Source organism: Nylanderia fulva, unplaced genomic scaffold (genome assembly GCF_048542155.1).
Source record: "Nylanderia fulva isolate GAGA-0341 unplaced genomic scaffold, ASM4854215v1 Scaffold12, whole genome shotgun sequence".
NCBI classification, from domain to species: Eukaryota; Metazoa; Arthropoda; class Insecta; order Hymenoptera; family Formicidae; genus Nylanderia; species Nylanderia fulva.
Window position 1 is genome coordinate 171294 of NW_028189409.1, and position 15734 is coordinate 187027.

General features: G+C 38.1%; 1 protein-coding gene and 1 long non-coding RNA gene across 3 annotated transcripts; both read right to left on the minus strand.

Annotated features, from left to right (window-relative positions):
* Positions 1-3113: 3113 nt before the first annotated feature.
* On the minus strand, positions 3114-8630 carry LOC114944403 (uncharacterized). Its single transcript, XR_014926546.1, has 3 exons — positions 8565-8630; positions 8178-8420; positions 3114-7843 (listed from the first exon to the last, which is right to left on the minus strand). It is a non-coding gene; the product is annotated as an uncharacterized LOC114944403 (long non-coding RNA).
* LOC114944404 (uncharacterized) lies at positions 8629-10654 on the minus strand. Of its 2 annotated transcripts, none has more exons than XM_085490238.1 (5): positions 10523-10654; positions 9488-9568; positions 9085-9220; positions 8862-8994; positions 8629-8745 (listed from the first exon to the last, which is right to left on the minus strand). In XM_085490238.1, exons 1-4 carry the CDS (start codon positions 10565-10567, stop codon positions 8906-8908), a joined length of 351 nt encoding a protein of 116 aa, XP_085346364.1. In that variant the 5' UTR covers positions 10568-10654; the 3' UTR covers positions 8629-8745; positions 8862-8905. The 2 variants fall into 2 exon arrangements, with proteins under 2 accessions (XP_085346364.1, XP_029176121.2); XM_029320288.2 differs by having other exon boundaries at positions 10499-10654.
* Between the last annotated feature and the right edge of the window lie 5080 nt (positions 10655-15734).

Genomic DNA, 15734 nt, shown 5'->3' on the forward strand with positions numbered 1-15734 from the left:
CGTCCGCCGCCTCCATTTCTTCGACTTCCCGGTCGATCACCGCCTGTATGGCAGGATTTCGCGGTCGGAATCGTTGCTTGATAAACGTCGCGTCCGAATTGTGTGCTGCGCGAGATCAGTGGGTCTGCGCACGGTTTTGAACTTTCCAAGCTTGGTTCCCAAAAAGACCCGTAATTGTTGTGCTTCTGCGGGTGTCTAGATTGTCAACCCTCTAGCGAGGTTATTCTCCAGAGCGGTCGTCGGCCATGCGCGCGGTCGCGGAGGGAGTATGGCATCCCCAGGTGGCTCCATAAGTCAGTCCCGATTAGAACGTCGCTGTCCAACGAGAGGAGTACGAGGAACTCGTGGTGACATTATATATTCGGTTCCCCACACGGAGGTTCACGGCCATTGTTCCCCGGCGTGTCGACCAATGTGCCGTCGGCCATCTGGATTTGTCTCCCATGAGGTTTGGCAACGCATCCTCGCTGGGACAACCGGTCCGCGGTCTGGCCGTTGAGGAACGATACCTCCGAGCCCGTATCAAGGAGAGTTAGAAAGCAGTGTTCTTGGATTCGTACAGGGACGTGCGGCCGCGGCGTATACTTTATGCAGAGCTTAGGGCGGCAGATTCGGCCGCCGCGGTCCCGGTTCGCCCTGTGTTTCTTGCCGGCGGGTAGCATTCTTTCGTAAGTATCCCGTCCTTACCGCATTGCGAGCAGAACTTCTTCGGGGGTCGCTTGCAGTCGAAACGGGTGTGCCCCCTTTGTTTGCAACGCCAACAACATTCCGTTTTATCATAGAGCGCCGCGGTAGTCGGTTTTGGTGTGTCTTTTTTGTGAAATGCGCGACGCTGCTGTTTGACTTTCTCGAATTCCGCGGTGCGTGCTTGCAACTCCGCGAGACTCTTGGCGTCATCGTACCGCACGTATAGTTTATAGTCTGGGTTTATGTTCTCGTACAGGCGGTCGAGTTGTTCCGCGCGAGAGTAACCCCCCGCCCGTCTCATTAGGGTCAACACGTCGGTGGCGTACTTAGCGAATTTTTCATTCACCTTTTGCCGGCAGTCGGCGATCTCGCGGCGGAGAGCGGCTTAGTATCGTCGCGGTAAAAACTGAATGCGGAATGCACAATCAAAATCCCCCCACCCGCACAAGTCGAGCCGATTATTTCGGTACCAAAAAAGAGGCTCTCGTCTTAACAATTCTGGCAATCCTTTCAGCAATTGTTTCTCAGTAACTCCGTACGCGTCGCGTAACTCTTCGATGCGTTCCAGGAACGTGAGAAGGTCCTTTCCGTCGAAATGACACCCTCATTTCCTAATCTGATTCACGGTGCGGGCGTCATCGGAGGGGGTCAAGGGGCGAGGAGGTGGTGGTGCGGCGTCTAGAGGCTCGTTCGTGGGGGCGGCTGCATCGCGCGCGAGTAATGTCCCGGCGGTGGACGCATCCATGGCGCGGCAGCGCAATTCGTCTAACGTACCAATCGAATAAAGTCCGGCTTTCGCGGCGAATACAACAAGCTGTTCCTTCGCCAATAAGTGTATCCACATTCTCATTGGATGGAGTCGTTCGTTTCCTGGATTTGGCAACGGTCAGGTCCTTGTTTGGGCGCCAATATAACGATCCGCTTTCCCGGCGCGGCCGGATCGCTCAACTGGGATCACAAGGTTTGGGAAAGGGTTTAATCCAAGAAACATGCGACTCGGTTTACGAAACTTAACAAGTGTTTATTTGTGTGTTATATACAAGTGTACAGGTGTGTGTGTGTCTGTGTGTGTGTGTGTGAGTATTTGTGTGTGAACGCAAAAGTGTATAATATTGAATTACGCGTGCAATTATAAATGTGTGACGTAAGTATGACGGCGAATGTATATGTATGAGCGTGTGCGGATGCGCGTGTGCAAGTATAAATGCGTGTCCTGGTGTACGGAGCGGTGCACGTGCTAGTATCGGTGTAGCGGATCGATGCTGGAACAAATGCGCCAATTATTGCTTACGCGGTATTTGATGCAACGAGAAATGACAATTTTTATTTTCGCGTCGACGATCGGAATTCGGTATTTAAAGGGCCGGCTCTTTAAATCCCGGCGGCCGTGTTTGTTTTCTTCTTCAGCGCGGTGCGGTTCGCGAGTTGTTATTGTCGTGCGCGAAGCTCTCTCTCTCTCCTGCGCGCGAGGGAGCGATAGAAAGAGATGCGGTTTTCGGAAACGCGGGTTTGTTTTACGCGATATGTCGCGGGGATTCCGTTTACTTTTCCTGAGGAATTCGGATTGGGAAATCGGCCGCGGGAACCCCCGACAAAGACGGAGAATTCCCAACCTCTGGAAAATACAGCCGACTGTGTAGGAGGATAGCTAGAGGAACGGATTTATTTCGCCCTTTCTCGGATCATTATCTATCCGACTGTATCAAAATAATCAACGGTTACAATATATATAAATGTGTGATGGACAATTAAGAAAAAACTAAGTAAATCTTTCAAGAGGCTTGGCTTAGTGATGATAGAATTAAATCTTGGATTCTATCTATCTATCTATCTATCTATATATATATATATATATATATATATATATATACATTCTTATAAATAGACTTCAATCAATCATGCACTTACCATGATTCACAACGTCTTGAACGCTAGATTGCAAAGGGTGATTTCAGCGTAGCTGGGAATAATCACAGCAACATCACCTGTTGCCATATTCTGTGGAATATTCAAATATACAATAGTTATAACAATATGAATTAGAGAGGACATATGTTGCACAAATTCTTGAAAAATTGTATCATTAATTAATTAAAAAGCATAAATATGGAAATTAATGATTCAAGAGGAAAAAGCTCATAATAGAATATGGGTGCGCCCGATATTTAGAAAAAAACAAAGATTTTTACAAGGTGCTAGTAACAATCTGGTCAAAGAAATGGAATTTGAAGATCACGAAATGTTTTATAATTTAAGAGTTTAACAAGGCTCTGTAATATAAATATAAATTTAAAGTGTAAGACAGGCAATAAGAGCCAATCGCGGAAGACAGTGCGTTAGCCCAACGAAACTAAAATGTTTTCGTTAGAATTAAATATCTGTGCACAAGGCACCAAATTTTACTTAATGACCGAACACCAGGAAAATTCGGGGCAAGAACGTTTCTTTATTACTACCGTTATCGGTCAGGAGAGCACGATTAATTGACGTGTCTCGGTGTCGCAGGCAGCCTATCAGGCACTGGTTGCCGTCATCCGAATCACGCTGTCTAAGCCTACGGAGTCTCCCTACTCCATTTACAGAGTTACTACAGCTCTCCCCCGCATAACAAGAAAACGACTATATTCGTATTTTTTCAAATATCACAAGCAATGCCAAATAATCCCGAAAACAAATACATCTATCTATATAAACATAACTAGACAAGCTTCATTTTCAACTCTTTCATTCGCAGTCGTTTCGATCGCCTCAACTCCATTTCCGAACTTTCTTGCGGATTAGCTCGTTCACACGGAATCGTATTTCTCACATTCTCGCTACATTCTCTCATCTGGTTACTATGTCTTTTCCATACAATATCAGGTGCAATTTCGACCAAATAGGTTACGCTCGGAATCAACTCCTTCACAATGCGTGCCCGGGACCACGTCCTTTTTCCTCCCCTATAATCTGTGACCATGACTGTATCTCCCAGGTTGAATTTGACGGTTCTCCCCTCTCTACAATTTCTCATTTGTCGCGTTTGTTGCAAATGTATTTTTGCACTAACATCATCCAGTCTTAACGCCGAGAATCTAGTTCTTATTTCTCTGCCTAAAAATAATTTTGCTGGAGTCTGATTCGTAGCGCAATGTGGCGTGGATCGATAATCTATCAAAAATTGGTAAATAGCATCTTGTAAATTTAAACCATCTAATAACATACATTTAATTTTTCGTTTGAATGTGTCTACCATATTCTCGGCTGCGCCATTTGTCGCTGGGCAGTGCGGCGGACAGGTACTGTGTCTTACATTTCCTTTCTTTACAAATTCATGGAAAGTATCTCCTACAAACGTTTTAAAGTTATCCGTTACGAGGTGTGATGGATATCCAAATTGACAGAAAAGTCTTTGAAAAATCTTAATTGTCTCATCTTCAGTCATGTTGGTCATTATAAATGCCTCTGGCCACTTTGAGTGACTGTCTATCGAAAGAAGGATCATTTTATTATTCAGTGGGCCCAAAAAATCAGCATGCATTCTATGCCAAGGTGTAGTCGGCCAAATCCACGGCGTTAGAGGGATTTTTGGTGGGTTTTTTTTTGTTTTTAAACACGGTAAACATGCTTTTGTTACTTTTTCCAAATCTGTATCGATATCCGGCCACCATACAAATCCTCTCGCCATAGACTTCATTTTACTTATTCCAAAATGACTGAAGTGTAGTTCCTTCAAAATCAATCCTCGCAATTTTTCCGGAACAATTACTCTATGGCCCCATAATACGCAGTTATTCTCAATCGAAATTGCTTCTCTTTTTCTCCAATATCTTTTTATTTCTTTATCTTCAGGTTCTTTTTCCGGCCACCCATTTTTAGTATAAGCTATAATTTTACATAAAATTTTATCCTTCCTTGTTGAATTTTGAACACATTTCCAATTTAAACTAGCAAAGTCATATTTTTTTATTACATTTACAAACACATCCAGAATTTCATTCAAAAATGACATTTTTGTTTTTTCTGCCTCCACACCGCTTTCTATCGGCAATCGACTTAGCCAATCTGCGTAATTATCCTTTCCTTTTATATGTTTAATTTTATAGTCAAATACTGATAAAAAAGCTGCCCATCATTGTAATCGAGCAGCAGCTATTGTTGGGATTGATTTCTCCGGATGGAAAATTCTTGTCAAGGCAGTATTATCGGTTTGTAAGATAAATTTTCTACCAAATAGGAACTCATGAAACATTTTAATTCCAAAAATAATAGCTGTACCTTCACGATCAAGCTGTGAATAGTTTTTCTCACTCGAAGTTAATGTTCTACTTGCAAATTGAATTGGTTTATCTATTTCGTTTATCCTGTGAGATAATACTGCCGAGACTCCACTCGGTGATGCATCGCATGTTAAAACTAATTCTTTTTCAGGATCATAGTGTATCAGTATTTGATCAGATAATAATTTTTCTTTAGCGTCTACAAACGCGCGTTCACATCTGTCGGACCATGTGAATCTATTCTTTTTTTCTAAACATTCATATAAAGGTTTAACAAGTGTTGCCATATTTCTTATAAATCTATTGTAATAATTCATTGATCCTAGAAAGTTGCGCAATTCTGTTACATTTCTTGGCCGAGGGGCATTTCAAACGCATTCAATTTTATCTGGTATTGGCTTTATGCCTTGTTTATTAATTTTGTATCCTAAATATTCTATTTCATTCTGAAAAAATTTACATTTCTTTATATTTACTCTCAATCCTGATTCTTTTAATCTTTTTAACACCTTCCTCAATCGTCTGAAATGCTCCTCAGCCGTCGTTGCCGTAATTACTATATCATCGATGAGCACTGCGACTCCGGGTATACCCGTTAATAATGTAACGATTTTCCTTTAAAATGACCCTGGACCTGTTGCCACCCCATAACATGCGTAAACATTTAAATAATCCGATATGTGTGCTTATTGTCAAGATTTTCTGTGATTCTACTTCAACTGGTAATTGCAAAAATGCCTCCGCAAAATCGATAACCGTAATTTTTCTCCACCTAAGAGGGTCGCCATATGTTTTCGATTCTGGCCAGTGGGAAATGATCAATTATTAAATGTGGGTTAACTGTAATTTTAAAATTTCCCACCAAGCAAATTGATCCATCTTTTTTTAAAATAGGGATCACCGGCGTCCCCCATTCGCTATTTCGATCGGTTCAATAATTGAATTATCTTGTTATCTTTTTAATTCAGCTTCTACTTTCGGTTTCATTGAAAATGGAACTTTATGAGGTTGAAAAAATTTTGGCTTGGTGTTTGGTTTGAGCTCTAATTTAATATTGCCTTTTGTAAACAAACCGAATCCCGGTTTAAAAACTTCTTTAAATTCCGTTTGTAAGTTTTTTATTTTATTTTCTACTACACTCTCTATTTTTAAGATGTTATGTTTAATTATATCATTATTATTTCCAAGTTTGACCGGCCACAGTCCTAATTTTTTCAACCAATCTCTACCTATAATCGGTTTCCCGCCGTTTTCGATGATGTACAACTTTTGATTCCTGATTTCACAATTCCCCTTTTTACTGTAACATTTATTAGTCCTAATGATGGAATAATTAACTTTTGATACGACTTTAAGATTAAATCGGTTTTGCGCATCGGGCGGTTCGAAAAATATTTTTTATAATCATCATGTGATATAGCCGCAATGAATGCCCCCGTATCTACTTTCATATCAAGAGGAATTTTATTAATAAAAATAGTTTCATAATGGGGAGATGTATCTTTTACATTTTTTTCATTATCATCAATATTATAAAAATCGATTTCGTATCTGTCCGCCTCGGATTCATTTGTTATATTTTCACCAGATTCATCTAAACTTTCAGTGTCTGCGTTAGCAATGTTATGGAGATTACGAGTATTTTTATTTTTAGAACACATTTTATAAATGTGACCTTGCTGTCCACATTCACTGCAAAATTTTAATTTCAATGAACACTGAGACTTTAAATGACCTTCCTTCCCACAACAATAACATTTCCTTTGTTGAGTGCTGGTCTCAGGTATGTTGGTGTTTGTCTTCTCTTGTTGTCGCGCCATCGTGTTCCGCTGAAAGCCTTGGAATTTTCCTCGATGTCTATTCCTGTTTACGTTTTGGCCGTTATGAATCTTATTGAATTCCGATGTCAAAGTTTCATCATGATTCTTACGTACTTTTAGTCCGAACATTTGCTCGCTAGCCATTTCGATCACTTTTGCTACTTCCACGAGGTCCTTTAATGATTTTTTTGATTCTTTTAATAATTCATATTGTAGATTATCATTGTTAACACCGCTAATCAGTTAATCTTTTACATTTATTTCAAAATCCGTTGTTGAAAAATTACATTCTTTAGCTAAGCGTTTCAATTGAATTATGTAATCTTGCAAAGACTCCCCTTCTTTCTTATTTCGCTTTCTGAAAGCCATCCGTTCTAGGCATTCGTTTTTTTTCGGTTCGTACAATTCCCTTAATTTTATTTTCAGATCTTCATATTTTGTTGTTATAATATCCACCGAATCCACTGATGCCTTTAATTCCGCAAAAACTTCAGATGATAGTTTCGTCAACAATAACGCGCTTTTTTTTCACTTGGTATATCATTCAATGCTATGAATGCGTCCAACTGCATTTCAAAGGCATTCCAATTGTTGTTTTTGCGGAAAGATTCTATTCCACCCAGATAGGCCATCTTGACCGCGCTGTTGTTTTTCACGAAGCGCCAATTTCCTCAAGTCGTCCAATGTATCTCGTGCTTCGTACTGGATCTCAAGTTCGCAACACACTTTTTGCCATTTTTCTTTAGTCAAATTTTGAATCCACGCCGTTTGCCCCTTTTTTATAAGTTCGCGAATGTCGGATGAATCTTCGTCACCCATTTAAATAGATCCCATCCTCGTCGCCACTTGTAATGACCGAACACCAGGAAAATTCGGGGCAAGAACGTTTCTTTATTACTACCGTTATCGGTCAGGAGAGCACGATTAATTGACGTGTCTCGGTGTCGCAGGCAGCCTATCAGGCACTGGTTGCCGTCATCCGAATCACGCTGTCTAAACCTACGGAGTCTCCCTACTCCATTTACAGAGTTACTACAGCTTCTATTAAAGCTGTTTGCAAGACATCGGTCTTTTGCTCTGAAACATAAATAATGTACAATGATTATATTGTTTAGTAAATAATGTACATTTTATTAAAATTTGTTAATTATTATATTTATTATATTTATTTTTTAATTTATTAAAATTTTAATATTTAAATTACATTATTAATAATCTTTACATTGTAAATGAACTATTTTATTTTTATAATTTAAATTTTTATTCTAATAATATATTTTTTAAAAATTCCAAATACGTTTTACAGTAGTTATTATCATCAAAGGAAATTGAAGCAAAATATGGTATACTAATGATAAGAATATTAAGAATATGAGATTGGTATATCGTGTTTTATATAAAATATACTAACTTTTTCGCATTTGTCGCCAATATTCGCGAAGTACTGAATAGCGTTTGTGGAGAGACGCTTCTAGATATTGAGATCCTTGGAGGAATGAGAGTTGGTGTAGGCGTTCGTAAAGGAACACAAGTGGGAGTCGGTATTGGTGAAGCATCAATGGTAGTCTGCATTGAAGGAAAACTATTGGTATCATCCTTGTATGACTCAAATGTTCCATATTTTTCATCAACGTTTGGCAATTAGCTCACAGTCCTGAAATAAATATATGTTTATATATACATATAACATCCTACATGAGGGTATTGGACATGAAAAATTGTCTTCTATATCTATTTTCCTTGACAAATTGACAAAAAAGAGTGACACATTTTTGCACATTGAAGAAAAAGAACTTACTGCCGTGTCTCAAGGAAGTCATTTAAAAATTTCATCATGTCATAAAATCTAAATTTGGGTTTCTTTTGTCCACTAGCAGCCGATCCACTAGGAACATAATCTTTAATCTTTTTACGCGCTTTAGTATAATTATCTCTTAAATATTTTCAACGGGCCTTTGCCTCCTCTGGATTAAAAGCTCCTAAAAATTTAATTTAATTAATTTAATTATAATGTATAAAATATTTGCATGTGTTCACAAGAGATATTAATAGTATGATAGACACTTAGAATAGAATGTTAGACACTTCCACCCACAATGCATTTTTTTGCAAATTGGTCCTTTCATTTGCTGGTATGCGCTAGTCGTACAATCCCCTCCTTGCCCTCACTACTTCAATCAAGAGTTCATCCAAAGTATCTGTAGGACCTTCTGCAGTCTTTGCATTCTCTTGGATTATTAAATAAATAAATACATTTAATTACTATAATACAAGAAAATGATACAACAAAATATATGCAAAGAATGTAGTAAACATACTGTTATAACATATTGTCACGACAAAATTTTCATCTACAACAATGCGATCTTTATCTTCCACATAATACTTGAAGCATTCATGCTCGACAAAATTAGTAGAAAATTGGAACAGCCATCCACAATACCCGCATTTGTGCTGAAAAGATTCAAACATGCAATGTAGAAAATAATGCATTATGATGTTCATATTGCTCAAAATTCTCAAAAATTCATGCATGTAAAACAAGAAATCAATATATGTTAAATATTAGAGAAAGAGAAAACAGATTTTAAATGCAAAAAGTACGAAGACCTACTAATATACAATTTAAACTTGAAATTTTGTATCACATGTGAGCAGTAGACTGTTTTTAATCGAACGCTATTAAAGCTTATATAATAAATTAGATTTTTGTTAACTTACCCTTATTTGATTATTCTTGTTCATCTTATTAGAAATGTATAGGTATGGATGGATTAAAATTGACTTCTTCTTCTTCTTCATCTGTGACAAAAAAACGCACAAATGGAGTTATGTAGTTTTTTTTACAAATACGCATTAGCGTTTCTTCCGCCAGAAATTGGATTTGGCGTAACAATAATAGCGTACAAAGCATAAAATAACTAGACAGAAGCTGATACTGAAATGAGACGATATGATTAGTCGGCGTAAGTTACCGCAAGTTACGCGTACGCAAGTTACGCCTCATGTGACGGCACCCTAAGACGCGAAATAATGTGATAATCTCGGCTCGTTAAATACCGCAACTCTACGCACTTCGCGATACGCGACAACTTTATAACAAATTACACCATAAAAGAGCGGACAAAAGATTCGGCGATCGAGAAAATCAGAGCTTAGATTCGAAAGAGTCTTCGTGATAATCAGAGAGCAAACATATCGCTGCAAAATAATATAATTCAATCTTTAACGCGAATACACCGGCGACCAGCAGTTCATGGCTATCGCCGTCTCGCTCACCCTCGCGCGCTCTCTGTCTGTCGCTTTCGCACTCTTGCACGCGGCCTCGCTTGATCGTCTCTCTCTCTCTCTCTCGACTTTTCGTTACCACCGAATTACGCGACGGACTAATACAATAATTACGCGATTCGCTTCACTCACTTATACATGCAATACTCGGCATTCTCATGAAAAACGCAATCATTCAGACACGCAAATAAACGTGACACCAAAAATTGAGACGGCGCGACGACAATGAACCCCCGAGAGACGTAAATCGCAAAGATAACTACGACGCGTACAAATTCCCGAAATTCTTCGCCGCTTGACCACGATCGCTCTCACGAAATCACAAACTCGAAATAATCCCCAATAACGGGCTTAGCCCGTACGCTAAATAAATACACTAAATTACGCGATCGCGCCAGCACGGTTGAGACTCGGAATTTACTACAATACGGACGTGTTACTTACGTGACAAAGGAAGGGTAATCTCACCGGAAGAAAAATCCTCTCTTGTCCTCGGGCCTCTAGCTTCTCCATCTTTCTCTCTCTCAATTACACGTCTTATCCGAGCCAGCGGTCGCGCCAATCTGCCGAGCCTGCCGACTCGCTACCGGCAGCCGGGCGAATTCGGCGAGTCGGGGGTAGGATTCGCGACAGCCAATTAAGGCTTTCCGCGATTTTCCCGACTCGCTTGACAATAACGAAATGTGTGGGGTACTTTCGGTACCCCTCGCGACAACAAATTTAATATATAAATCTCGCTGAGAAGGCACGTTATTTTTAGGCTTTTGCGGTCTGGAACGACGACCTCATTATTTGTCGGCCGACGGGGTTCCGGCGAGGCGGGAGCGGGGGTGCAGAGATTATCCGCGGGTCCTTGGGGCCCTTCTTGGCGCCTGCTGGCGGGCGCCCCCCTGCGGTTCTCTCGCCTCGCGGCCGTTGTTGTGCTGACTTCTCGTAGGGGCACGTGTTTCGTGCGTGGTGTTTTCAAATCCTTATTTGTCGCTTTTTGCCTTCCTTGTTAATCTCTCCTTAAATAAATATCCTCACAGCAAGGCTCTTGCAATACATAAAAAAAAAATAAAACGCGTTAATATCTATTTCTTCGCGCCGCAAAGTTCCTCCCTCTCTCTCTCTCTCTCTCTCTCTCTCTTTCTCTCTCTCTCGCTCTCTTGGCGCGGCCGCTCGGCTTTACGGCCCCGTGGACCGTAAAAAATTGTGGGTGTGATAACAACAAACATCTGTCCACAAGGTTGTATATTATTCCAATTTTATGGTGGTTAGAAAAAAATGATAAAGTCCTTCCTGAGAAGGTTTCTTTTTGATACCAATCAATGTATATTGTGTTATTAATAATTTTAAGTGATAAATCTAAGAAATTCAAGCTACGGTTAACCTCTTGTTCCACCGTGAATTTAAGTCTATTGTGATAGTTATTAAAATTATTAACTATCTGAGTCATATTAATCATAGAAGTGTAAAGGAATCAATGAATAAAAAATTCTTTGTTATTCCGTATATAAATAGGATCTCAGAAATGATTGTCTCCTCAGTAAAAAATACAGAGTGTATAGTAGGATACAGATGTCTCAACAAACTTGATAATATTATTAAAGCACAGAAAGATAAAACTAAACATCCATGCAATTCGAATGTAGTTTATAAGATCAATTGTAATAATTGTAATGCATCTTATGTAGGCCAAACGAGGAGGAGCAATTACAGACGAGACTAAAAGAACATAAAAATAATATCAGGTTGCACTCAACGAAATATTCAGTAATTTCTGAACACATCAGAAATAAACACTATACATTTAATTGGGATAACGTAAAGATTCTGGACAACGAAAATAATTATTATAAAGACTCATTTCTGAGATACATATTAAAGAACAAATAAAGGGCTAAATTTAAACAAAGATACTGAGTTACTCAGCGAGTCGTATTTTGATATTTTGGATAAATTGGCAAACAATAAATAATAATAAGACAAATAAGACATTAACGGTTTAAACATAGGTATTAGATCATATATAAACACGCACATCCTTCGATTAAGTAGAGTTTGAAATAAAGTGTCTTTTTATATTGTTGGTCTTGTCTTGTGTCATCTTCAATAACTTTCTCAAAAAAACGTGGTTAAAATTGTCAAGAAGGACGATGTCAAGTAAGCATATTGCTAATTGTTAGGGATATATATTTTAATTTTTGACATACGTTAATCGTTAATTTTTCATTAATCGCAGCGCCTACGGAACGTTTTAATTTCTCGCATATTAACGATGAAACTTTTCGAGATTTGATTAAAATCAAAGATCATATCGAGGCAAACATTTGTTGGATATGACGGATTGAAACACGCTTTAACTGCTTATATATTCTCAACTCTTATTAAAGAACTAACATTAATTTTCGATATTATGTGAATTTTTGTATGAATTTGTATTTAAAATAACTAAGAAATAAAATATATAAGGCTCTGATAAATAAACACAATAAAAATCCAATAATAGGCCAGTAAGAGCCGCAACGCGGGTGGTAAAGGCGTAAATAAAAATAATAAAAAAGTATAAAAAACTAAGATATAAAAAAATTTTTTAATTACTTAATTAAAAAATTTTTTTATGTCTTAGTTTTTTATACTTTTTTATTGTTTTTACTTACGCCTTTACCACCCGCGTTGCGGCTCTTACTGGCCTATCATTGGATTTTTATTGAATTTGTATTTTTTAATAATTACTGTAATATAATACTGAGGAAGACCGCGTGCGGTTAAAACGTTTATTTTATTATTTTATAATAATTGTAATTTTTTCTTAAGTTTGAGTATTGAATGTTTGTAGCTTTCACATAATGTTTTATGTTTAATAGTTTATACATGGAATAAATTTTATTTGACAGAACAACTCTAATAATTGCTCGATAGTAGATAAGTTGACCTTTTTATTTATCACATCTCTTGTAGAGATTATTCCAATTTTAAATCTTGGCCGTCACTAAGTAATATTTGGTGCCTTGTGCACAGGTATTTAATTCTAACAGAAAAAATTTTAGTTTTGTTGGGATAACACACTGTCATCCGCGATTTGGCTCTTATTGCCTGTCTTACACTTTAAATTTATATTTATATTACAGAGCCTTGTTAAACTCTTAATTTAAAAAAGAATATAAAATAAAAAAAACTTATTTTTTATAAAAGAGATGATTGCGGGGACGGCGATTGCGGCGGTGACGGCGGCGGCGGCGGCGGTGGTGGATATCGCGTTATTGACACGTCCGACAATTTTTCTGTACACAGAAAAAATAATTTATTAAAAATTTAAAACTTTTGAAAAAATTATTTTAAAATACTTACCGTTCCAATTTTCCACCTCAGGTTCAGGTGGATACGGGTTATTATCAGTTGTTTTAAACAAATAGGTTAGATCGAATGGATCAAACTATATCCACGGGTTGTATATCTCCCATTCTCATAATTCGTCCGTGTCACCCCACAGGACGTTTAGAAATCGACGCTGTTCCGCCCTCACAATCCGCACCTTCTCTCGCTTTGTGAGCCTGTGCTCACTCTGAAAAAATCAGTAGAGTTTCCGGCTCCTCATTTTGCACGATTGTGGCGATCGTCTGAAAAATATTAATATTAAATATATATATATATTTTTTTTTTATATTGCATTATTCGTTAAAATAATTTTTAAATAAATTGTACTACTTACTATTTTGGAGAGCATACAGCGCAGATATCCTCCAGTCATCTTTTTGGCACTTCATCACTCCACAGATATCGTAAACCTTATGACATCGTGGACCCGCTCTCCATAAGTTTCAACTCAAAAAATCTCCACAATGGACTATCATAGTGATAAAATCGGGCTCTACCTGTTTACAAATTCAAGCAGCCGAACGTTGGCGCCGTCGAAATTCCCTTCCGTATGTCATAAGAAATAGTTCGAGGTGCACGCAAAGAAGACAGACGGCGCGAGAGAAGAAAGAGATAGCTCGGGATGCATGCCAAGAAAGGAGACGGCGCGTAAGAAGAAAGATAGCATGAAATAGAGATATGGTAGCGCGAGAGAAGAAAGAGATAGCTCGAGGCGTACGCGAAGGAGAGAGAGAGAGGGAGAGAGAGAGATAGATAGAGAGAAGGGGAGAGAGAGAGAGAGAAAGTGAGTTTGTGTGTGTTATGCGCGCGCGCACACGCACACACACGCGCACACACACACGCACACGCACGCACACACACACAAGCACACGCACACATCGCGTGTGACAAACAGCTGATCGTAGCGAGCGCCCACATAATCGCCCGCGTCGGATGAATTGCGCCGCTCCTGTCTACCGCCCGTACGCGCGCCGTAATTCGCTATTTCTTTTAATATCTTAAAAACTAAACTTCGGATAAAATTTTGGCAAAGGAAAAATCGTCTTAGAATCGAGTCAGGAATACGACATTTTAAGAACGAACAGTTGTTTAGAATCACTCTGTATATATATATTTTTAATTATAATAAGTAGTATTAGAACTGATGTTATACATAACCTCTCTCTCTCTCTCTCTCTCTCTCTTCTCTTCTCTTCTCAATTGGAGATTGAAGGCGTAACTTTATCAACCGGTGATTAAACTACAAAATCTTCTATTTTTAATTATTTATTAAAATTAAATAAAATTAACTTTAATTGTAATTACCTTGTATTTTTTCACGTCCGCTTTCTTGGATCACAAGGAAAAGAACAGAAGAGAAGGTCACAGTTTGAGCGGTTCTAGGTTCGAGAACTACATATTACCACGGTAGGGATAGAACTTATACATATGTATGCAAAGTAACACGTTCTGCGCAGCATATGTACAATAAACTAACAATTGTTTATTGGCCTAAAATCTAAAAGGTTGGCCAAAGACATTTTTTCGCTTTGTCGAAAAAGTTAACAAAAAAATAATGAAAAGATCCTTTTTATATTGTCTTTTTTCGGTAAGACGAAAAATTATCTTTTAGTCGACTTTTTGCTTCTTGTCGAAAAGCGACTTTAAATTTTCTGAAAACAGTCGACTTTGAGTCGACTTACAGTCAATAGTTAAAGTCGACAATAAATCATCCTAAAAAAGTTGACTAAACGTCGACTTAAAAAGTAGACTTCAAGTTGACTAAATAATGTCGACTATCCGTCAGTAAACAGTCATTTGTGTGTTGTTTGGGATGTAATATACATTTATTTCTTACAGATGAAGCTGCTTAGCTTTGAATTTTTTTGCTTTTGTACTTGATATGTATGTATGTTGCTTTAATTATTTTACTACTATACTGATACAGAAACATGCTTGAATTAAAAATTAAAGATAAATTGTGCACTATAATGTTAAAAATGGTATAATAGTTTGATGAAAAATAAAAAACATCTAAATAAAAAACCGAAAATTTGAAAAATTCTATTGCGATAAAATACAAATATTAACTAGTACAGGCAAATTTCTTTCACAAAGCAAAGAGATATAGAACATAGATCGCTGATTTTGATCGTCAAACAGTCAAAAAGGAATAATGTTCTTTTGTCATAAAATATTTGCATTATTATACATTGTAACCGTTATTTATTTTGATACAGTCGGATAGAAAATGATCCGAGAAATAGGGCCGATGTAAGTGGCCGACGGCACACCTTCAGCGCGGATAGCGGGAACTTCGAAAAGACACCAAAAATTGTAT

Coding starts and splice junctions, on each gene's coding strand:
- LOC114944404 (XM_029320288.2), bottom strand. CDS start 10,567: ATGGAGAAGCTAGAGGCCCGAGGACAAGAGAGGATTTTTCTTCCGGTG. Junction 9,221..9,487: donor ACAAGAATAATCAAATAAGG/GTAAGTTAACAA, acceptor GAATCTTTTCAG/CACAAATGCGGGTATTGTGG. Junction 8,995..9,084: donor CGTGACAATATGTTATAACA/GTATGTTTACTA, acceptor TAATAATCCAAG/AGAATGCAAAGACTGCAGAA.